General features: G+C 47.7%; 1 protein-coding gene and 1 long non-coding RNA gene across 4 annotated transcripts in view; both read left to right on the top strand.

Annotated features, from left to right (window-relative positions):
- RGS19 (regulator of G protein signaling 19) overlaps positions 1-17071 on the top strand; it is a 58715-nt gene extending 41644 nt beyond the window's left edge. For all 3 annotated transcript variants that reach the window (XM_079980007.1, XM_079980006.1, XM_079980008.1), the window contains exons 3-6: positions 660-799; positions 8092-8166; positions 13119-13353; positions 14242-17071. In XM_079980007.1, the coding sequence (XP_079836133.1) occupies positions 660-799; positions 8092-8166; positions 13119-13353; positions 14242-14430 (639 nt within the window). In that variant the 3' untranslated portion in view covers positions 14431-17071. The remainder of the gene's footprint in view (positions 1-659; positions 800-8091; positions 8167-13118; positions 13354-14241) is intronic.
- LOC307218426 lies at positions 4000-4763 on the top strand. Its single transcript, XR_013839963.1, has 2 exons — positions 4000-4254; positions 4665-4763. It is a non-coding gene; the product is annotated as an uncharacterized lncRNA (long non-coding RNA).
- Positions 17072-24425: the final 7354 nt, after the last annotated feature.

Raw genomic sequence — 24425 nt, 5'->3', positions numbered from 1 at the left:
TTGCCCTCTAATAGCAGTAACATGTGCTCAAATGTGCAGGCAGTCAGCTACAAATTCACACTCAAAAACATTGGATCAAACAGCGGTTGTGCCACTAAGAATGGTAAGTTTAGAAAGCCCCAGAGGTGGAATTTAAGTGCTATCATACGTACCATTCTATTCAGCTCTGGTGAAGTTTTGCAGGAATTTGTTACCACCTAGATTTACAGGAGTCAGACCAATGATTCATCTAGGCTCATACTGCCTAGGACAATCAGGCCCTAAGAATACATTTAAAGCAGTATTTAAACTTTAAGCCACTTTAAACACTTGTGGCTTCCCACAAAGTGCTTTAAACATTTGGTGTGAATATGACCTAAGTGCAGGACAATTTCTGCTTGCACAGTTGCACTTCCCCTCCTTATCCTACCCCCATGTTTACCCCACAAATCTCCCCTCCCCAAAACAAAATCAGTTCTGGGGGCTCCCACAACCCTTCCCAGTAGATTAGGGAGTCCGTTCCACCTTTGAATGGCTCTTACTGCCAGAAGGTTCTTCTCGATGTTGAGTTGGAATCTTGTAACTTGAATCTGTCGGTTCAAGCCCCACCCTCAGGAGCAGGAGAAAACAGGCTTGTTCCATGTGACGTCTCACGCTCCTCCTTCTGCTTCCTTCCCTAGTACCCAGAGCCAGAGTACGCGGGGAGACCCCTTCCAATGTCCCAGCATGAGACCTCTCCAACAGTACTGCGACGCGCCAGCAACCACCGACGCAACAACCCCTGCTGCTTTTGCTGGTGCTGCTGCTGCAGCTGCTCGTGGTACGTGGAACCAACTGGGGTGGTTTGCGGGTTGGACGCTGCCTACCTGTACCTGTGTCATAGGGCCAGGGCCGGTGGAGGCTGGTGCCCACTGCGGTTAAAGATAAAGGGACCCCTGACCATTAGGTCCAGACGTGGGCGACTCTGGGGTTGTGGCACTCATCTCGCTTTATTGGCCGAGGGAGCCGGCAAACAGCTTCCGGGTCATGTGGCCAGCATGACTAAGCCGCTTCTGGCGAACCAGAGCAGCACACGGAAACACCGTTTACCTTCCCGCCGGAGAGGTACCTATTTATCTACTTGCACTTTGATGTGCTTTCGAACTGCTAGGTTGGCAGGAGCAGGGATCGAGCAATGGGAGCTCACCCTGTCGTTGGGATTTGAACCTCCAACCTTCTGATCGGCAAGTCCTAGGCTCTGTGGTTTAACCCACAGCGCCACCCGCGTCCCGCCCACTGCAGTTAGCAGGAGTCTAATCATAGGTAGTGACCGAACCAATGATGGGCAGGGTCAGCTAATTTTGGTTTGAAACTATGGAAGAGGAAGCCGATAGGTTATTATGCCATTACGCCTTTTTTCGTTAAGGGAAAAGGTGAGTAAGATCGATAACAGTTTATGAAATAATTCATGGCACAGAGAAGGTGGATAGAAAAGTCCTTTTCTCCCTCATAACACTATTCATTTATTTGACTTATTAGTCACTTGCCACCCAACAGATCTTACACTGAAGAACTTACACATAAATACATTCTAAAACACAACAGGGGGAAAAATAAACATTTAACATCCCATACAGCATATTTTTAAAAGCTTATTCAAAGACGGCTTTTAACTGAACCCATCCTATTTTGTCAAGTCATGCAGTGACTTTCTGTTCCAGCAGTAACGCCCCACTGCTTTTAACAACCCAAACACACAGCAAAAAAGCAAATAATATTTTTTTGCAGCCTTCAGAATGCATTCTTATATTATTGGAAATTATATTTTTCAAACGTCTTGCCTAGCAAACCTGCTTGGATACTTAGAGCCGTGTCAATGCAGTCTAATGCAGAGTACTCTCGAAAAGCAAAATACGAAAGGTTAACTCCTCTAGAATGCTAGAACTCGGAGAGATCCGGTGAAGGTGAACATTGAAAGGTTCAGGAGAGAGGAAAGAAAGTTCTTCATCACAGTTACACTGTGGAACTCGCTGCCACTGCAGAAGGTGGTGATGGCCACCAAGCTGGATGGCTTTAGAAGAGGATTAGACAAATTCGTAGAGGGGAGGGATATTGATCACTGCGGTGGTGGCTCTGTTCTGCCTCCATGGTCTGACGCAGGAATGCTTTTGATAAGCAGCTGCTAGAAACCACAGGAGGGGTTCAAATCTCGTGTTCAAATCCTACTTAGGGATTCCTCACAGGCATCTGATTGGCCACTGTGAGAACAGGTTGCTGGTCTAAATGGGCCACTGGTCTCTTCTTACAGGCAAGTTTTGGAGGTTCCCTCTCCTTCTGCTGCCTGATGTTCAGCTGCCGCGTTTCGGAGGAGCCATGTGCTTAGCTTTGTTTATAGCTGGTGGCTAATTGGAGGAGTATTTAACAAAGCAAGTGTAAACACCATCTTGAGCAGATGGTCTGGTATTTGTGCCTCACAGAGTGCGGAGGCCCTCGGAAGCTTCGGATGTTCAGTTTTGTTTGGGTTCGAATACGTGTTTGTGTTTCGGATTTAGGATATACTGCACGGCTGAATTTTCCCACAATCTGTTCTAGGAAATGCTGCTATTTCCCTAGTCTGCCACTGAGCCCTGTCTCCCGTTTGCGTTGCGCTTGTCGTTCTTGGATTCACATGCGATACAAGGGCCTCATTCCCTTCCGTGCAGTCTTCTGGGGGCCACATGCCAATAATGGGCAGGACCAGAAGCAAAAGGGGGGGGGGTGAGCAAAGCAACGAATGTGAAATTTACCTTTCTGTAGCTGGCTACTTCCTGCAGACATTTGCACACTTCTGTCCCCTGTTCCAGGTGAGCAAGAGGTGTTGTCAGAGTTCAGGGGCACATTCCAGCCAGGTGAAAACACTCGAGGAAGGGTGCAAAGCAGGGCTGGTGAAGTGTGTGGCCTGGGGAGAGGAGTGTGGCTTGCAGAAAAGCCCAAGGGCCCAGTAGAAAAGCCTGGAGCATAGGCGTAGCCGGGGGGCTGCTGCCCTCCGTAAATCAAGTAAATTAATAAAAATACCAATCAAGTCACAGATGGCTCAGTTCTGTCCCCCCCCCCCAGGTCCTGCACCTCCTCAGCAAAAATCCCGGCTATACCCATGGCCTGGAGGAGTGTTTTTGGCCCCCATGCAGTGTAATGCAGCAGGAGGGTGGGATATAAATAAATTATTATTATTATTATTATTATTATTATTATTATTATTATTATTATTGGCTGCATCAAGAGAAGTTTAGTGTCCAGATCAAGGGAAGTAATTGTTGTTGTTGTTGTTGTTCTTTAGTCGTTTAGTCGTGTCTGACTCTTTGTGACCCCATGGACCAGAGCACACCAGGCACTCCTGTCTTCCACTGCCTCCCGCAGTTTGGTCAAACTCATGCTGGTAGCTTCAAGAACACTGTCCAACCACCTCGTCCTCTGTCGTCCCCTTCTCCTTGTGCCCTCCATCTTTCCCAACATCAGGGTCTTTTCCAGGGAGTCTTCTCTTCTCATGAGGTGGCCAAAGTATTGGAGCCTCAGCTTCAGGATCTGTCCTTCCAGTGAGCACTCAGGGCTGATTTCCTTCAGAATGGATAAGTTTGATCTTCTTGCAGTCCATGGGACTCTCAAGAGTCTCCTCCAGCACCAGAATTCTAAAGCATCAATTCTTCAGCGATCAGCGTTTTTTATGGTCCAGCTCTCATTTCCATACATCACTACTGGGAAAAACATCGCTTTAACTATACGGACCTTGTTGGCAAGGTGATGTCTCTGCTTTTTAAGATGCTGTCTAGGTTTGTCATTCTTCTCTGTGTTGTTGTTGTTTAGTCGTTTAGTCATGTCCGACTCTTCGCGACCCCATGGACCAGAGCACGCCAGGCACTCCTGTCTTCCACTGCCTCCTGCAGTTTGGTCAAACTCATGTTAGTAGCTTCAAGAACACTGTCCAACCACCTCGTCCTCTGTCTTCCCCTTCTCCTTGTGCCCTCCATCTTTCCCAACATCAGGGTCTTTTGAGGACGAGATGGCTGGACAGTGTTCTCAGAGCTACCAGCATGAGTTTGACCAAACTGCGGGAGGCCGCGGAAGACAGGAGGGCCTGGCGTGCTCTGGTCCAGGGGGTCACGAAGAGTCGGACACGACTAAACAACAACAACAACAACAACACAGGGAAGACCCTGTCTCCAGCCACCACTGACCACACTCCCATTTTGAGTGGGATGCAGAGAAAGACCTGTTCACCACATCTTAGGCTAGGAACTGAGAACACTTCCTTACAGTGGCGTAGCGTGGGTAGTCAGCACCCGGGGCAAGGCAAGTAATTTGTGCCCCTAACCCCTAACCTGCCGCCGCTGCCAGCTTCTTCTTGCTGCTGTCTGGGCTGGTCGGGTGTGGTTCTCTCCCGCGCTCAGCGCTGCGCTGGGCGGCCGCTGCACTGTCCCTCCCCCAGATAGTCCCTCTCTCGCTCCGCTCCGCTCTGCACAGCAACGCACGCCTGGCACCCTCCCCCTCCACAGTGGGCGGCGACCCGGCAGCTCGGATCGGATTCGCACAGCCAGCACTGTGAGAGAGAGTGAGTGAGCCAGGTACGGGCAGAGAGCTGCGAGTGCGAGCGCGCCCCCCCAAATGTTGCGCCCGGTGCGGCTGGCCCCCCCTGCACCCCCCACGCTACGCCACTGCTTCCTTACACAGAGTTAGACTGTTGGTCCACATAACTCAGAGTTTCCTGCACAGATTGGCAGCCACTCTCCACGGTTTCAGACTGGGAACATTCCAAGCCCTAACTGGAAATACTGGAAATGGAACTTGGGACATTCTCAGCCATTGCTGCAACAAAGCCCTTCGCCTCCAGGCTAAATTATTATTATTTTGATTGATAGATTGAGTTTATATACTGCCCTATACCCGGAGGTCTCAGGGCAGTTCACATAAAAAAATAACAACATACAGTATATAATCAGAATAAAAACAACTCAATAGCACACACACATCCCAGAAAAGAGCCACATTTTAAAAAGGTATAGGATGTAAAACAGATCAACCAAAGGCCTGGTTAAAAAGGAACTTTTTTTGCCTGGTACCTAAAGGTGTATAATGAAGGTGCCCAGCAAATTTCCCTAGGGAGAGCATTCCACAGACGGGGGGCCACTGCAGAGAAGGCCCTGTTCACGTGTTGCCACTTTCCTGACCTATCGAGGAGGGGGCACACGAAGGAGGGTCTCAGAAGATGATCTCAGGGTCCGGGTAGGTTGATATAGAAAGAGGCAGTCCTTGAGGTATTGCGGTTGTGAGCCGTTTAAGGTTTATAGGTCAAAACCACCACTTTGAATTGGGCCTGGAAACTAATTGGTAGCCACTACAGTCGGACGAGGATCTGCCACTCTGTCTGCCTTTCCCCCAAGTCCCAGCAAGATAATCCTGCGGTCACATTTGGACTCAGGTTGGCTTCCTTTGACAGTGGCATATCTTTGTGTTGATTCTTTTCCTGTATAGTTGATGCTCTCAGACCCCGGGCAGAAGGGGGAGGGTGAGAAAAAGATGAAATTTGCACACCGGAACTGCTGTTCCTGTGGGGCTTCGAGCGAAAGTTCTTTTTCTTTAAAAAAAGGAAGTTGAAGCAACTCGGGCCTACAGTCGCTTGCCTCGGGCACAGAGGAGGCTGCCAACATTGATCTTTTATGTTTGAATCAAGGGTGGAAACTTTAATAGGCAAAATGTCTTTCTGACTAGAAAGATGCTCAGATTAATCAGGCAGCAGATGTTTTTGTGTGTGCTATGGGGAATGTAAGTTGAGCTGCTAATGTACAGTAAAGGTAAAGGTAAAGGGACCCCTGACCATTAGGTCCAGTCGTGACCTACTTTGGGGTTGCGGCGCTCATCTCGCTTTACTGGCCAAAGGAGCCGGCGTACAGCTTCCGAGTCATGTGGCCAGCATGACTAAGCCGCTTCTGGCGAACCAGAGCAGCACACGGAAACGCCGTTTACCTTCCCGCCGGAGTGGTAGCTATTTATCTACTTGCACTTTAACGTGCTTTTGAACTGCTAGGTTGGCAGGAGCAGGGGCCGAGTAACGGGAGCTCACCTGATCGCGGGGATTCGAACCGCCAACCTTCTGATTGGCAAGTCCTAGGCTCTGTGGTTTAACCCACAGCGCCACTCGCGTTCCAACTCAATGTGCATTAACACCCGGCCATTATGCACATTCGCTGAGCCTCATGGAGAAGGTGCACAGAATCTGTCCATGAAGAGTATATTATGTGGATTTCCTGGTCATTATGCACAATCCCCAACAGGCCTTGGGGAATGTGCATAATATCGGCTGTGTTGTGTACATTGTCTGGGCAATAGGCACATACTCCAGTCACTATGCATTAACTCCAAAGAACATACTTTCCCCCCTCTATTTCTTGTTCAACCTGTGCTCCCTAGGCTGCTTCTAGCCCACTGCCTAGTCTCACATGCCCCACAGCATACCCTCCCCCCTGATCAGCCAAGCAGCAGGGGTTGGTCCAGATAATTTTTCATTAACTTCGTACCCCATGCTTCTTCCAAAAGAGTCCCTTTTTCTGCAGTGCAGCCCCACTCTCAGCTGTTCCCTGGTCAGCACAGAGAGAATTGTACTGAGACTTTTAACACTGGAGTTGATGCAGAAGAGAGCAGGGCTCATTTTGTAGGTAGAAGAGGGAATTTTGGCAATTGAAAGTTTTCCTCCCCTGCTTTTGAGAATCCTGCCTTGTACATAGCTGCCCAGGCATGCGAACATCGCAGGGGAACAGCTGAGAGTAGGACTGGACAGCAGGAAAAGGGGCTCTTTTGGAATAAGCTTGGGATATGACAAACCTAGACAGCATCTTAAAAAGCAGAGACATCACCTTGCCAACAAAGGTCCGTATAGTCCGTATTGGGAAAGATGGAGGGCACAAGGAGAGTCAGACATGACTAAACGACTAAACAACAATAAGTATAATGAAAAATAGGAATCTGGACTGTTGGTCCACCCAGCTCAGTATTGTCCACACTGACTGGCAGCTGCACTCCAAGATTTCAGACACTTGTCTCATCCAGCGACTTCTAACAGTTACGGTTCATGCTTGTCTTCCTTTGGCTGTGGGCATCACCTCCAAGCCAACATAGCGGTAAAAAGTTTCACTCCCTGGAGCAGCCTTCAAACTTCTTATCTTTACTAGTGAAACCGTTGCCTGCTTTAACTGTGAGAGAACACTGACCTCTACTGGTCAGCTTTGGTAAAGACAGCTGCAGATTTCCTTCCCTAAGTTATATATAACTCTTGAATCTCAGTCTGCCTCTGATGTGGAGTTTATCCATTCTTTTCTCTCTCTCTCTGCTTCGTTTTCAAAACACAGCAGCCCTGGTGTGAGCTGCATCAGCTGCATCTGTGTAGAAGGGTGGAAGGTGCTTAATCAATCTCTCCCTCGTCATTTTTCAGCTCAAAACGGACCTCCCCTGGGTGCTTTTACACTTGTTGGGGGGGGGGGAGTGGAAAGGGGTTAAGCAGCTTTTCCCAGTTGGGTTTTGGTTTTGGGGAAGAGGCAATGCATAGAATCAACTCTGATTAACATGTAGTTTGAACTTTACTCATAAGGTAGGGTGTGCCTTGTTACGCTGCCATTTCTACGGGGATATACACTCAGTATTTATCACCCCTGCTATGCAAAAATCTCCAAATGAATCCGAGCTTCAATGTCTAAAATCCCTGGTAGAGGACAAGGATCCTGAGATCACGTTAAGGGCAGCCAAATTCTGTGCAATTGGCATAAAACTTGGGGAACAAGCTGTGCTATCATAACGGTTACAGTTTTAAATGATAATTTTAGGTTATATGTTAAGGACTAAGTTTTGATTTATATATATTTTAAACTGTTGCTATATCTGTATTGTCCCTGTTATACCTAATTGCAAATTCAAATATATCCCTATTGTGTTTTATGACTTTCTTGATATTGTATGTGGGCTGGAACTGGTCTGTGACCGAAATAATAAAATTCATTCATAAGGAAGGCTGGTGGGAAGCATGTGCATATGTTTGAAGCTTCTCCATAACTTCATTCTTGATGCTGTACACACCCTGCCCTATTTGCAATCTTTTCATTTTGATACTAGGAATGAAGATCGTGAGCGGGCGTGGAGGGCATCGCGAGACACCAAACTGGAGCCCATTCCAAACTGTGAAGCCTGGTGAGTTCACTCTTTGCCGTGGTGGCAGCTCTTGTGCACTCAGAATTTTCACCATCAAGCTGTCCATAGCGGGCCATGCTGAGGAATTGCCAGGACAACGGGCAGGGCCTTTTTGGTGGTGGCACCCTCACCAAAACAATTTACTCCCCAGATGGGCAAGTTCAACAGGTCTGTCTTTCAGCTTGTTTGTTTTTCTGGAGATACGAAAGAACCACCATTCCCTGGCAAATATTTGGGGAGTTAACTTTTAGTTTTCTGAGATTCCACCGAGGTCCTGTTGTTCTTTTCTGGTTTTTATAGGGTTTTTAATGGCTGTGGCACTGTTCACTGGTTTTTACGGATGCATTTTAGTAGCTTTTTTTTAGCGACTGGTTTTTATCCGTTGATAGGTTTCCTCCGGGCTCCTTTGGAGCTGTGGGGAGCGGAGGTAAATCTCTACACAAAAAGTGCATGACCCAGCTAAAGTGATGAAGTGCCTTCCACGTTTGATCACTTTCAGTGGGAGAGTTAAGTACAGCGGTGCCCCGCAAGACGAACGCCTCGCAAGACGGAAAACCCGCTAGACGAAAGGGTTTTCCGTTTTGGAGGTGCTTCGCAAAACAAATTTCCTATGGGCTTGCTTCGCAAGACGAAAATGTCTTGCGAGTTCCTGTGGGGTTTTTTTCCTCCCCCCCCCCTTTTTCTAAGCCGCTTATCAGCTGATCCGCTAAGCCGCTTAACAGCTGATCCGCTAAGCCGCTTATCAGCTGATCCGCTAAGCCGCTTATCAGCAGATCCGCTAAGCCGCTAAACAGCTGATCCACTAAGCCGCTTATCAGCTGATCCGCTAAGCCGCTTATCAGCTGATCCGCTAAGCTGCTTAACAGCTGATCCGCTAAGCCGCTTAACAGCTGATCCGCTAAGCCGCTTATCAGCTGATCCGCTAAGCCCCTAAGCCGCTAATAGCGCTAATCCGCTAAGCCTCTAATGGGCTTGCTTCGCAAGACGAAAAAATCGCAAGACGAAGAGACTCGCGAAACGGATTCTTTTCGTCTTGCGAGGCACCACTGTACACTGACATCATAGAACCGTAAAGTTGGAAGGGACCATGAAGGTCATCTAGTCCAACCCCGTGAGATGCAGGAATCTTCCTGCCCAAACGTGGGGCTTCAACTCACAACCCTGAGTTTAAGAGTCTCGTGCTCTTAACGACTGAGCTAGCTTGCATGGGCTGAAAGTGGGTTTTTGTTTTGTTTTTTATTATTTTAAAAAATAGATTACAAACATAAAGTCCAAAACAAAGCAGAACAAAAAAGACAAAACAAAAAACAAAGATAAAAAAAGAAAAAAGTAAACAATAAGAAAAATCACACCTACAAAGAAAACCATAGGTAAAGGTAAAGGAACCCCTAACCATTAGGTCCAGTCGGTTGCGGCGCTCATCTCATTTTACTGGCCGAGGGAGCCGGCGTACAGCTTCTGGGTCATGTGGCCAGCATGACTAAGCCTCTTCTGGCGAACCAGAGCAGTGCACGGAAACACCGTTTACCTTCCCGCCTGAGCGGTACCTATTTATCTACTTGCACTTTGACCGTGCTTTCGAACTGCTAGATTGGCAGGAGCAGGGAACGAGCAACAGGAGCTCACCCCATCGTGGGGATTCGAACTGCCGACCTTCTGATTGGCAAGTCCTAGGCTCTGTTGTTTAACCCACAGCACCACCCGCGTCCCTCTAATAAACCATATCATCATACTAATCGTTACATACATATACACATATTGACTTCTTTCCTTTGTTCTGAGACCTCATAGTTTTTAATCTTTCCGTATTGTTGTGTCTAGTGTAGATTACCTCTATCTTTATACCTCTTGCACCATTTTTCAATTTCTTTAACCCTGCAAAGCTTCATTCGTACCGATATACTTACTCCAGAACAATGTTTTTTCATATATTCTTTAACACAATCCCATTCTTTTACTAATTTTTGGGCCGATTGTCCCCTGAAGAATGCTGTGAATCTTGCCAAATATATATATATATAGACTCACAAAATTTGATTTGCCATTCTTTTATTGATGGGATTTCCCCCCGAAAGTGGGTTTTTAAAGTGCTTGACTTGGCCCTCTGGAAGCAAAGGAAAATAGGAAGGTGCCGCACTCAGACCACCAATTTATCCATCTAGCTTAATATTGTCTACACTCATTGGAAGCAACTATCCCATCCCTGCCTGGAGACCCCTGCGTTCAAAGCTGATCCTGTACTGCTGAGCTACAGCCTTTCCCCAAATAAATTGGTATTAGCTTAGAACACAGGCTTCCCCCCGTGTGGTGTTGGTTCCCCAGTGGTGACAGCTGGGACTGGTGTGAGCTGTACTTGCAAACATCTGGGGGGGTTCTATGTTAGGGAAGACAAACTTTTTTATTACAGACTTTATTGAATCTTTTTAGGACAATTGCCAAGCATCAAGCTAAAGCACAACTGCATGTATAGATGTTAAGTCTTGTATGCAGACTTAATTTTTTAATAATAATAATCAAGAGTTCTACATTCTGTGGGTTTTTTTTTAAAAAAAGCATGTTTCTAGTCCTTAATAAGCTCAAAGGTGGGTGCGTGATGAAATCTCAGAAACCAAAAAGCAACATTCGGAATCGGAGGGTGGGATAGGGCCAGAGTTCAGCTGGCCAGAGAGGGTGAGGTTTCTAGATCCTTTGTTCTTTCCATTTTAATTTTCAAGTCTTGCAGTTAAAATAGCAATCCAGCAAGAAGTATGAAATTCATAGAGAGAGAGAGGAAAGAAGCACATGAGACATGGGTGGTGTGTGTGTGGAATATCTCTGCCCCTTTTGCATATTAAAAAGCCATAAATGGACCTTCAGAAAGTCAGTGACCATGTGTGAGCTTGCCGTAACTCAGGGCCCAGTGCAGTCCTGCAAGCTCGTTTTTCAGAACTGTAGTTAAAGCGTAGGAAGCTACCTTAACACTGAGTTAGACCCCTGGTCCATTTTGCCAAGGGTTTCCCAAACTTGGGTCTCCAGCTGTTGTTGGACTACAACTCCCATCATCCCTAGCTAGCAGGGCCAGTTGTCAGGGATGATGGGAGTTGTAGTCTAAAAACAACTGGAGACCCATGTTTGGGAAACCCTGATATAATAATAATAATAATAATAATAATAATAATAATAATAATAATAATATATTATTTTATTATTTATAACCCGCCCATCTGCCTGAGTTTCCCCAGTCACTCTGGGCGGCTCCCAATTGAGTGTTAAAAACAATACAGCATTAAATATTAAAAACTTCCCTAAAGAGGGCTGCCTTAAGATGTCTTTTAAAGATAGGATATCTGCTTATTTCCTTCACATCTGAAGGGAGGGCATTCCACAGGGCGGGTCCCACTACCGAGAAGGCCCTCTGTCTGGTTCCCTGTAACCTCACTTCTCACAATGAGGGAACTGCCAGAAGGCCCTTGGCGCTGGATCTCAGTGTCCGGGCTGAACGATGGGGGTGGAGATGCTCCTTCAGGTATACAGGACCGAGGCCGTTTAGGGCTTTAAAGGTTAGCACCAACACTTCGAATGTGCTCAGAAATGTACTGGGAGGCAATTCAGATCTTTCAGGACCGGTGTTATGTGGTCTCGGCGGCTGCCCCCAGTCACCAGTCTAGCTGCCGCATTCTGGATTAGTTGCAGTTTCTGGGTCACCTTCAAAGGTACCCCCACGTAGAGCACATTGCAGTCGTCCAAGCGGGAGATAACTAGAGCATGCACCACTCTGGCGAGACAGTCTGCGGGCAGGGAGGGTCTCAGGCTTCGTGCCAGATGGAGCTGGTAGACAACCGCCCTGGACACGGAATTGACCTGCGCCTCCATGGACAGCTGTGAGTCCAGAATGACTCCCAGTCTGCGCACCTGGTCCTTCAAGGGCACAAAGTTACTCCATTTAGGACCAGGGAAGTGGCAGGAGAGGCTGTGTGAGCCTATTTACAAGCAGTTTATTCAGCGTACATCAGGACAAAAGGAAACATTTCTGATCTCCTTCATGTCCAAAGCAAGACAGCTAAAGCATAAGCTATACACAAACGGAAGTACCCAGCAAGCTGTGCTGGAGTGTAAACAGACATGTGACACACAACAATCATGCCTGTTCCTTAAAGTGGAACAGAATAACCCAACAGTTCTCTCCCCAACCCATTATATCCCCCAACTACCCTGTGAGTTAGGCTAGGCTGGGAGTGAGTGAGTGAGTGAGTGACTCGCCCAAGAACACCCAGCAAGCTTCATGGCCAAGTGGGGAACTGAACCCTGGCCTCCCAGGCCCTAGTCGAGCGCTTTAACCACTGCTCCACACTGCCTGTCAGCAGTCTCAGAAAGGGTAAAGGGGACCCCTGACCATTAGGTCCAGTCGTGGCCAACTTTGGGGTTGCAGCGCTCATCTCACTTTATTGGCCGAGGGAGCCGGTGTACAGCTTCCGGGTCATGTGGCCAGCATGACTAAGCCGCTTCTGGCGAACCAGAGCAGTGCACGGAAACGCCATTTACCTTCCCGCCGGAGAGGTACCTATTTATCTACTTGCACTTTGACGTGCTTATGAACTGCTAGGTTGGCAGGAGCTGGGACTGAGCAATGGGAGCTCACCCCATCGCGGGGATTCGAACCGCCGACCTTCTGATCAGCAAGCCCTAGGCTCTGTGGTTTAACCCACAACGCCACCCGCAGTCTCAGTACCTGGCTCCATATTGTAGGCCAGGGTTCCAGACAGGGGGCCTTTCCTACCTACCTGGAGATGATAGAGATTCAGCCTGGGACCTGCTGCATGCAAAACAGAATCTCTCCCCCTGAGCAAGCACACTGGGGGAGACTGAGAGCAGGCCGAAGGGACTGAAATAACTCCTTTTCTCCCCCATCTTCTTCCCTGCGGCTCCTCCTGCGCTGCCTTTGCCTCTGCCTGGTGGGAGAGCTGCCCCTTCAGCGCCAAGCCGACGACTGAGGAAGTCAAGGGCTGGTCCCAGTCTTTTGACAAGTTGATGAAGAACCCAGCCGGCAGGAACGTGTTCCGGGAATTCTTACGGACTGAGTACAGCGAGGAGAACATGCTCTTTTGGCTGGCTTGCGAGGAACTCAAAAGCGAGTGCAACAAGCACGCCATCGACGAGAAGGCTCGGATGATCTACGAAGATTATATCTCCATCCTCTCGCCCAAGGAGGTACCTTTGCAGCTAGAATTATTGACTTGGAAGGGGTCCCGTCCCAAGGGTCAGCTAGTCCCACTCCCTACAGTGCAGGAATCTCAGCTAGATCATAGCTACCCAACCTATGCTTAAAAACTGTTGATAATGTACTTTATTATCCCAGCTCCTTCCCTCCCTCCCTCCCCCTGGCTGATGTTTCCATTTCCCCTGTAGTCCCCAGTAGGGCTGGGCGATGTATCGATACGTCATCCAAAATCGGTTTGAAGTCCACATCATGATAACGGTTTCATAATATTTGACACGGCAATATTTCGCGAATCATGTGTGTGTGCTGTGTAAAAAAAACCGTGATATGGGGAGAAACGGCCATCCCTTTTCTCGTGATTCCTGCCGCCCCTGCTGCTCTGCAATACAAAATAACAGGCGTAACAATTTGTTAAAGATAAGTAAAAATGTGTCGCTTACAGACCCCTAAGTAGAAGCGGTTTCCGGGACATTACCATGTTTGCTTCCTTATTGCAGACATTGTGAAAAATCAGTACAGTCATACCTTGGGTTAAAGTCGCTTCAGGTCGAGCGTTTTCAGGTTTCTCTCTGCAACAACCCGGAAGTAACGGAATGGGTTACTTCCAGGTTTCACCCCTCACGTATGCGCAGATGCTCAAAATGACGTCACGCGCATGTGCAGAAGCGCCGAATCGTGACCCACAGATGCGGGTTGTGTTCTACTCAGGATGCAAACAGGGCTCCGGAACGGATCCCGTCCTCATATAGAGGTAGCACTGTATATCGCAATGTTTAGCTGGTGAAAACTAGACATCACTCAGCCCTTCTCCCCAGCAGATTCGCTTCCCGTCTTTCCCCTAAAAGGTGTGTTGCTTTTCTCGCCCACCTGTCCCTCAGGTCAGCCTGGACTCCCGCGTCCGCGAAGGCATCAACCGCAAGATGCAGGAGCCGTCCTCGCACACCTTCGACGATGCACAGCTACAGATCTACACACTCATGCATAGAGACTCCTATCCCCGTTTTCTGAACTCGGCCGTATACAAAGCACTGCTCCAGAGCGTCTCTCGGTCATCCTCGGAGTCCTAAGCCCCTTCCACCACTGCCATCACTGGGGAGGGTGGAGAGAGAAGCAAAATACGAAGTGACTGTTCTCCTTTCATACGGCAGGTGTTAACTTTGGGGTTATATATATATATATATATATATATATATATATATATATATATATATGGACCTCGCACTTGGTCTTACAGAACCAAGGGACCTGAAATGGCATTCTGGGCCAAATCCTGTAAAACCGCCTCAGTTCTGAACAACAAGCTGCTGGTCCAACTTACTAGGAAGTTCACTCCGTGCAAACCTGCCCCATCTTCTTCTGCCAGAAAGGTGACACCTGCCATCACATGAACCTCAAAACTCAGGCCTCTGCTTTTACTACTGAATCCGTGTTGGCAAGCTAGCTGACCACGCAGAAGAACTAAAAGTACGGAAGGAATCGGCCAACTGGTGCAGGGAGGGGTGGGGGTTGGGAGGGGGCAAGAGAATCCTGGGCGACATGGCGAAAGAAAAGAAAAAGGCCAAAATCCACATCTTCTGAATATTGTTCTTCCTGTCTTTTTTCTGTTTTGTTTGGTTTTCCCTGTTTAAAAAAAAAAAAGAGCTGTTTCCGTGGCAGATCTCAAATGGTTCTGGTGGAAGCTTCAGTCAGACCGATATGAGTGTAGCATAAGAATATTCTGAATTGCACAGGTGTAGGTGGTGGTTTTTGGCCAGAGAAGAGTCCCGTGCAACTCAAAGGCTTTCTCTATTCCCCCAAGTTGCATTTATTCCAGCTGGGGCCAGACCTCGGGAAGGCTTCTGTCATCTCTGATGTGGGGAAACTGAGGAGGGCTTGACCTCAGAGCTCTTGGAGGGGGGATAGGTAGGGTTGTTGAGGAGTTCCACTGAAAGCAGACCTACCTGGTGCAAATCATGATTTTGCCCTTCCCAGAAGGAACCCGGAAGTAAACTTCCAAATTTCCTGAGATCCCAGAAGTGTACAGGAGGCTTCCATGTGTTAGCAGCACAGGGGAATTCATAGTACGATTACGTGTTCGTCCCACAAAGATTCAGGAGGCCTTCGGCGGTGCAGATGTTTGTTGGAGCCCATCATATTCTGAGAGGTGTGAGGCTCTGGAACTGAGACCTGGTTTTCGAAAAGTAAAGGAAATGTTTGGCAGGTGGAAAACGGGGGTTCCACCCTATTCTTTTGGGAGCAGACTTGGATGGAGAAGGAAACTTTTCTGCCAGGCTACAGCACTCCGTGGCATAGCAGTCATGCCAGGATGAGGCCTTGAGCCTCTGAAGGAGGAAGCAGAAAGCTAGAACAGATGGACCGTTGGTTTGATCCAGCTGGTCTGTCCTCACTGTACATGCTAGAGCAGAATGGAGTAGCTCAGTCGTGCCTGTTGGAGGAAGACAGAGCATCTCCTCTCTCCAGCAATTCAACAGCAGAAGTAGGCTGAGTGAGTGAGATAGGACTATGGGATGGGGTGGCCCGTCTCAGAGGCTGGGTTGCTTAGCAACAACCTCCAAGGAAGCCTAAAGCTTAAGGGTGTCACACACGCCTCTCAGATAGGGCTGTGGTTCCTTTTAATCATAAATGCAGAGTTTGAAGGGACCTTGAGGACCATCTAGTCCAGCCCCCTGCAATGTAAAAACTTCAACTAAAGCAAGTAGGGCAGGTGGCCATCCAGCCACTGCTTAAAGACTCCCAGAAGGAGTCCATTCCACCGTTGAACAGCTGTTGCCATCAGAAAGTTCTTCCACCTGTTTAGTCAAAATCTCCTTGTAACATGAAGCCGTTGGTTCGGGTCCTGTCCTCATAGGAGCAGGAGAAAACCAGCTTGCTCCATCTTCCATGCGGCAGCTCATTAGATATTTGAAGATGGCCATCATATCTCCTCGCGGTCTCCTCTTGAGGAGACAGCGCCCCACCAGATTTGGTTTCTCCCATCATACCGTTGTAGTAACGGGAGAAGCTGTATCCACAAAAAGGGAGAGACGCTTCCTTGGTAGAAACTCCTTGCATGGAGTGAGATGGCTGCCCTCCTTGTTCTGTTCATGCAGTGTTTCCAAAAGTGAAACCTTCACCTGAACTATGCCAGGTCCCAGTGGGCATCTGCCTGGGGCAATGCCACCTTGTGGACTCTTCCTCACACTAGATGTGCAGCTGGTTTTGTGTCTTCTTCCATCAAAGATGGGACATCCTCCTTTTGTTCTTCTTTACCCCCCTCCTTCCATGATCTCAAAAGCTTATATTGTTTGATGCTGGGTGCCAAAATTGGAGCTTGTGTCACGACCGCAGCCTGTTTGCCACGGCCTCTTCCGAAAGATGGGCGTGGATGTCTGTCGAAATCATGCTTTCATCAAGCCACAATATGCAACGATGTTGAGGCCTCTGTGTCACCGCCACCCCACACCGATGTTGGAGAGCCAGTAAGACTCAAGCTCCTTCTCAACTGTCTTTTCTTTGCAGTTCTCTCGTTTCTGCCTGGTAACACCTGCACTTCGTGAAACTGGCCTTGGAGAGTCTTAAAAGGAGCAATTGGGTTTCCCTTTTCCCTCTTTCCACACAACACTCAGAGGGCACACGTTCACATCATGGCAGGCTTCACACACACAACAAACCCTTTTTTGACCTGTGGAACTCTCTTCCACCAGAAGTAATAAAGGCCAATTGTGTCAATTGAGGATTATTATTTTTTTACAGGTGCGAGAAATGTGAGAATTGCAGCAAGTGACCTCAAGTAACTACAACAGTGTGAATAGGCTGAGTGTCTTTAATTCTGGAAAGGAAATGGCACTTTGTGAGAGAGTACTGTAGCTCTGTTAGGATACATCTTTCCTGATTCAGACTGGACAGATCAGTTCTGACTCTTGCATTGATATAGATGTAGTGACAACAAAATCTTTCTCTTGAGTGCCAGTTCCTACATACTGGTGTGTTCATGGAATGCAGAGGTTTGCAGAAATGCAAAAAAAGAATTCTTTTTTTTTTTTTTTTAGGAAAAGAAATGAGGGACAACTCCAAAACAGCTCAAGGAGGGCTGAGTATGCTCGATTGGACTGGAGTGCTGTCTGTTGTAGCATGGGGAACTGAAAACTGAATGCAATTGAATATCCAGGAAGGAAGCATGGCTGGGTAGCTGGAACACTAGACAGAAGGATTCCATACTGCAACATTTAATATACAGTGGTGCCCCGCAAGACGAACGCCTCGCAAGACGGAAAACCCGCTAGACGAAAGGGTTTTCCATTTTGGAGGCGCTTCGCAAAACGAATTTCCCTATGGGCTTGCTTCGCAAGACGAAAATGTCTTGCGAGTTCCTGCGGGGTTTTTCCCCTTTTTTTCCCCTTTTCCTAAGCCCTAAGCCACTTATCAGCTGATCTGCTAAAAGCCGCTAATCCGCTAAGCTGTCAATGGGCTTGCTTCGCAAGACAAAAAAACCGCTATACGAAGAGCCTCACGGAACGGATTAATTTCGTCTTGCGAGGCACCACTGTATATATATATTTGGCAGATTCCTCTTACGTAGCATAATTACGAGGTGCTTTGTCTTCTACTCACAACAACCCTGTGATGTAGATCGTTCTTATTCCCATGTCATAAATTGAAAACTCAAAACAACGCGGCAAGTGCCTCATCAGCACCCAACTCTCTTAATGGGCGGCGACAGTCGTGGTGCTTCTGTGAGTCTTGTCCCTTTGGGTTAAGGAATATGGCTAGTGTTTGTGCTGTACATTGAGTGGGAAAGCCAAGAGGTGAAGCTGTGTCACAGTAACTATAGGGGAAAATAAAATTCCCCTGTAGGTGATGTTGGCTCAATATCTAGAGAATTTACTTTGGCAGGCATCTACCAGATCCATGCAAAAAAAATTTATGGCCCACCTGCCACACTGATTTTGGGGAACAGGCAACAAAATGTGGGGTTATGTTCCATGTTCTGGGGTGGCTGTACGTTATGCTGCTTTGAACATGGAGGTGGTGATTATCTGAGTGCTCCACCAAGGAACGAAGACACAACCACAAACACATTGCTTCTTAATGCTGTGTTGTGGTTGCCTAAAAGCAGCAGAAATGCATCTGAGTTCCAGCACTTTTCTGACCAAAGCTTTTCCTGCAAACGTGGATCAGGTACAGTACAAGGTCTGTGGATATAAAGGATTTGGTTCGTGTATGAGAGAGAGAAATGTTTGGGGGAATGGTCAAGAGATCACCCTGCTAATTGTTCTTACTGGACAGATGTTGGGATGGGCAGATCAAAAGCTGGAGGAGAAAGGGCTACGTGGCCTCCCCACCCAACCTTCCAATTGGGCCATTTTCAATTTAAAAAGAAGCATAGCACTTTAATGTAGTGCTAGACTATCCAGTGCTCAGGAAGGAGAGCAGGTTTGCCACAGGAAGTCTCCCTATGTGGTTTCTCCAATATTAATGATGGGTGTTATTCACTGGGGTGAATGGGCACTTTTCATAAAACAATCAGTCAATGGTATTCAGGCAGGTTGTGGTCTACAATCTGCAATGTTTTACAACAAGTTCCAACTCCCCTTTCTTGGACTCCCAAAATGTAAAGTTACTACAGTGGTACCTTGGGTTGAGTGCTTACTTCGTTCCAGAGGTCCGTTCTTAACCTGAAGCACCACTTTAGCTAATGAGGCCTGCTGCTGCTGCTGCCGCACCACCAGAGCACGATTTCTGCTCTCAACCTGAAGCAAAGTTCTTAACCTGAAGCACTATTTCTGGGTTAGCGGAGTCTGTAACCTGAAGCATATGTAACCTGAGGTACCACTGTATATGAAACCCAATGAAATCTTCAGTTCTTAGTCAGGGTGGACACTTTCACATTTAGTATTGTCAGAGCTGCCTCTAGGTCCCAGCTCACAGAGGACCAACGCTAGGCTGTAGTTATGTACAAAAGTCTTTATTGAGATTCAGTTTCCATTTCAAAGCCGCAGCGCGCAGCTCTACGTCTCAACCCTAGATCGGCGAAGTCCCGTCTGAGTCTCCGCCCCTTCCACACCAGTTTAAGACTCTCGCTTTGCTCCACCTCTTCCTAAGTTCCTTTCTCCTCTGGGCCCTCCTGCCCGCTAGGGTTTCATCCTTTCTGGACTCCTCTGACGCTGACCCTGATGATTCTTCCCCCTCCTTCCGGCGGGCTTTAGGACGTGGTTCCCTATCCGGGCTACCTTCTGTGCCGCTCGCCTGTACATTTGAACTTGGCGCGCGCGCCCAGCCGGCAACTTTCCTCTTGACCGTTCCCTCGCTCTCCGATGGAGGCGTGGCCACCCCTGACTCATCTTCTCTCGCTGGTGGTGAATGTGGGCTCTGATACCTGGGACTCCTCCCCCCCACTACGCTCTGGTGGGGAAGTGGTCCTGATTTCCAACTGCTGCTCTGGGAGTCCCCGCTGGCCCCTTGTTTCTGGGGTGTCCCCCTTGGGTCCCCCCTTGCCCTGCCCATCGGCGCCCCCTTCTGTGAATCTTCCGATTCGCTGGAGAGGCTCACGGAATCTATTGGGCTGCTGTCATCCTCTCCTACGCTGCCCTCGGATTGCTCCCCCTCGCTCTCCATCTCCTCTCCTCCCTGCGCTCCCGCTGAGTCCCTGACAAGTATGTTGTTTAACAACTTTTCATAAGCCTACCCTGACTTTTAAAGGTAAAGGGACCCCTGACCATTAGGTCCAGTCGTGACCGACTTGGGTTGTGGTGCTCATCTCGCTTTATTGGCCGAGGGAGCTCGGCCGGCTTCCGGTACAGCTTCCGGGTCATGCGGCCAGTATGACGAAGCTGCTTCTGGCGAACCAGAGCAGCGCAAGGAAACGCCGTTTACCTTCCCACCAGAGCAGTACCTATTTATCTACTTGCACTTTGACGTGCGTTCGAACTGCTAGGTTGGCAGGAGCAGGGACTGAGCAACGGGAGTTTATCCCATCGCAGGGATTCAAACTGCCGACCTTCTGATCGGCAAGTCCTAGGCTCTGTGGTTTAACCCACAGCGCCACCCGCATCCCACCCTGACTTTTAGAGGAAAACAAAACAGAATTCTTGAAGATTCGCAATATAAGAAATGTTGCTCATCTGAGAGCCATTCTTCCTTCACCCTATAGTATTTGACACCAGAAGTCTGGATTGCCTGACGCTGAGAGTACGAATCTGATTTATGACAGCAAGTATCAAAAGACCCTATGCCACACTCAAAGGAGTGGTAAATGCAATGCAAATGACAGTGTGAAAGAAGAGACAGAGGAAGTCTAAGCAATGTTTTAAATGTACCTTCTCAGACACAAGCGTTTTGGGAACTTTGGTGTTCACTCAAGTATTGGGTGAATGGGTATACGAGTCGTGCCTGGGGAATGGACAAAATATTGTCCCCAGCCTTTTAAAATCAAATGTGCTTCCTACACAGCTCCGTAGGACCGTGGCGCAAAAGGCAGATGAAAACTTGAGATGCATCACAATAATTGGGGCAAGTGGCTTCAAAAAGGAACAAGCCTGCATTGCATGATATTTTCAAGTTAGCCGAGTGGGATAAGTGCATTTTCTCATGGTGAGAGAGACGGGCTAAATTTGAAGAGCTTTGGAAGCCTCTGCCTGAGCTGAAACGTCTGCAAGAATTTTGAGGGAAGCTGCAAGGATTTTAATTTTTTTAACCTTAAGCAAAGCTTCCAGATGCACTTTTGCACATCTCTGCCACTCCGGGGAAGGACCCATACAAATTATTCCAGCTGTGATCTGGGCAAAGTTAGGTAATCTATGCATGTAACTGAGCCCTGTCAGTTCTGACTGGGCGCTTAACAACAATGTCTCCCTCCTGGGATATTGATTTGGGTTTTAAAGACATTTATAGACTGCCCTTTGTCCCAAAGGATCCCCAGGTGAACATGCAAGATGAAACAGTCCACAGTGGTACCTTGGTTCTCAAACTTAATCCGTTCCAGAAGCCCATTCCAAAACCAAGGTGCGCTTTCCCATAGAAAGTAATGCAAAACAGATTAATCCGTTCCAGGCTTTTAAAAACAACCCCTAAAACAGCAATTTAACATGAATGTTGCTATCTAACAAGACCATTGATCCATAAAATGAAAGCAATAATGTACAGCACTGTAAAACAAATAAGGCAGTATTGTAGATGATAAAAATTATCTTCCACACAGTCACGAGAACAACAGAAAAAAGCCTCAAAAATGCAAAATAGCAAAAACAAAAGCGCCAAACTTAATCCATTCCGGAAGTCCGTTTGATTTCCGAAATGTTCAAAAACCAAGGCGCTGCTTCTGATTGGTGCAGGCGCCCCGGAAACAATAGCTGACAGCCACATCGGATGTTCAGTTTCTGAAAAACATTTAAAAACCGGAACACACACTTCTAGGTTTTTGGCATTTGGGAACTAAGTCATTTGAAAACCAAGGTACCACTGTACAGTCATACCTCGGGTTACAGACGCTTCAGGTTGTGTTTTTTCGGGTTACGGACTGCCGAAACCCAGAAGTACCGGAACGGGTTACCTCCGGGTTTGAGCGGTTGCACATGCGCAGAAACGGTGAATTGCAACCCACGCTTGCGCAGACGCACTACTGTGGGTTGCGAACGTGCATCCCACACAGATCACGTTCGCAACCTGGGCATCCACTGTACTTAAAACATCACATTAAGCAGGTAAAGTGGTTCAAGCACCCAAATATTCATGCCCGTTCACAGACCTTCAAATGCACATGCTAAAATCTCTCCCAGGTTGTCGGCGAGCCGGGGGCAGCCTCTTTTGTGGAGTTTCACAAACGGGAGGGTCTGCTACAGAAAAAGCCCTATTGTATGACACAGACCTGGCTGCAGCAAGGCAACAAGGCAAAGCCTGGCAAGTAATGGAGAGTAGCTCCCAGTGAGTTCTTTGGTCCCGACTCCCAAGTTGTTAAAAGACAACACCTTCTAGCAAATGTCAGTGAGATCTGGCAGATAGCTACAACTGAGAGAGCCTTTTTCTCTTACAGGAAACTGGGCTTCCAATTTAATTGTTGTTTAGTCGTGTCCACGGGACGCGGGTGGCGCTGTGGGTTAAACCACAGAGCCTAGAACTTGCCAATCAGAAGGTCGGCAGTTCAAATCCCCGCGACGGGGTGAGCTCCCGTTGCTCGGTCCCTGCTCCTGCCAACCTAGCAGTTTGAAAGCACGTCAAAGTGCAAGTAGATAAATAGGTACCGCTCTGGCGGGAAGGTAAACGGCGTTTCTGTGCGCTGCTCTGGTTCGCCAGAAGCAGCTTAGTCATGCTGGCCACATGACCTGGAAGCTGTATGTCGGCTCCCTCGGCCAATAAAGCGAGATGAGCGCCGCAACCCCATAGTTGGTCACGACTGGGCCTAATGGTCAGGGGTCCCTTTACCTTTACCTAGTCGTGTCCAACTCTTCGTAACCCCATGGACCAGAGCACGCCAGGCACTCCTGTCTTCCACTGCCTCCCACAATTTGGTCAAACTCATATTGGTAGCTTCAAGAACACTTTCCAACTTAATACCCTCCAACATTTCTCCAGTGTGGCACAAAGGGCGGGAGAATATGTTGAAAAGGTACATGTAATCTGGGACATGGGGGAAGTTTATCAAAAGCATGGTAGACAAAGCAGATTGACGATTCTGTCCAGAGCACTAAAACTCTGGGTATCCCAATGGAGTTTACTGGGAATGGATTCAAGACAGACCAACATACTGCTCACAAAGCAATATGGAATTTATGTAGATTTGTCACCAGGGTTCATCTAGTCCAACCCCCTGAAATACTGGGATCTTTAATCCAATGTAGGGCTCAAACCCACAACCCTGAGATTAAAAGTCTCGTGCTCTACCAACTATCCTAGCAGTAGATCACTGCCACTGTCTTAGATAGATCTGTTTGGTTTTTTTAAAAGAAAATGCACGAAGGACAGTGCTGTTCAAAGCCACTTAGCCATGCTGATGAAGTGGAATCTCCATGTTTTAAGGCAGCGTCAACCTCAACCAGTTTGTGGGTCATGTTGGTTTGTGAACTTCCTGGAAGCACCTTGGTTGGCAACTCTTGGAAACTGGTTGCTTGGCTATGCATGGTGCCTTGGTACCGAGTCTCATGTTCTCTTGTGCAACTTTCAATTGCTGTAATGTATCTGCAAGGGGATTTTCTGTACAGTGTGCCCATGATTCAATGTATAGAGAATCCTGTTTGGGGGGCGGGGAGTAGGACCTTCAGATTCCCCTATCTCTTTTTACGCTTCATCTTGCCATGAAGATTGCGGCCCATCAAAATGATCCCTTTATATCTGCATTTTAAAATTGCAGCAGTTTCCCTAAAATTAATGACCAGGAAATGCTATTTTGCAGTGGATCTTATATTGCACTCATTTTGGATTATTATTTTTTTGGGGGGTAGGGAGTACCCCCTCCGAAGAAAATCCTTACTCTATGGATGCCATGGAAACAGCAGCGAGTACCAAGCTGAATGCACAACAGTTGTTTCTCCATATCAAGCAACTCCAGCAGGAATAGAAATACGTTGGGGGAAGGAGAGGAAAACATGTTTATTTTTGCAAAACATATAAGGTGGAGCTTGGAAGCGGATTGGCAGGCTGGCTGCAATATTTGCCATATTTAGTCTGTTCTCCAACTGGCAAATGTACAAAACAGCTATGGAATCCCAGCACACAGAGGCTTGACGTGGCAGGCTGCCTTTTCAGATCATGTCAAACCCTTTCTGACCCATCCCTCTACCAAAAAACCTTCCATTTTTTTATTTTTAAAATAAGTTTTCCCCACCCGAACCAATTACGGCAGTGAGTTCCTGGTGTCTTTAAGTGAAGGTGTTTTGGAAGGAAAGGACAACAATGAACATGTTATTTTGTTTTATTTTATTTAAACGGCCTTTGTGGTTCCACTGCTTGGAAAGGGAGAATGAATGTTCACATCCATGGATATTCCAAGATCCTCCTGTGCTGGCAGGTTAGAGAGATGCTACGAAACCAATTCAAGGAAGTAAAAGCGCCTGGCTGTTGTACGTGGCTTTCCCTTTCGCCTGCTGGATGG

The sequence above is a fragment of the Podarcis cretensis genome, assembly GCF_951804945.1.
Source record: "Podarcis cretensis genome assembly, chromosome: 6".
Lineage (NCBI taxonomy): Eukaryota > Metazoa > Chordata > Lepidosauria > Squamata > Lacertidae > Podarcis > Podarcis cretensis.
This window is presented reverse-complemented; position numbering and strand designations above follow the sequence as displayed.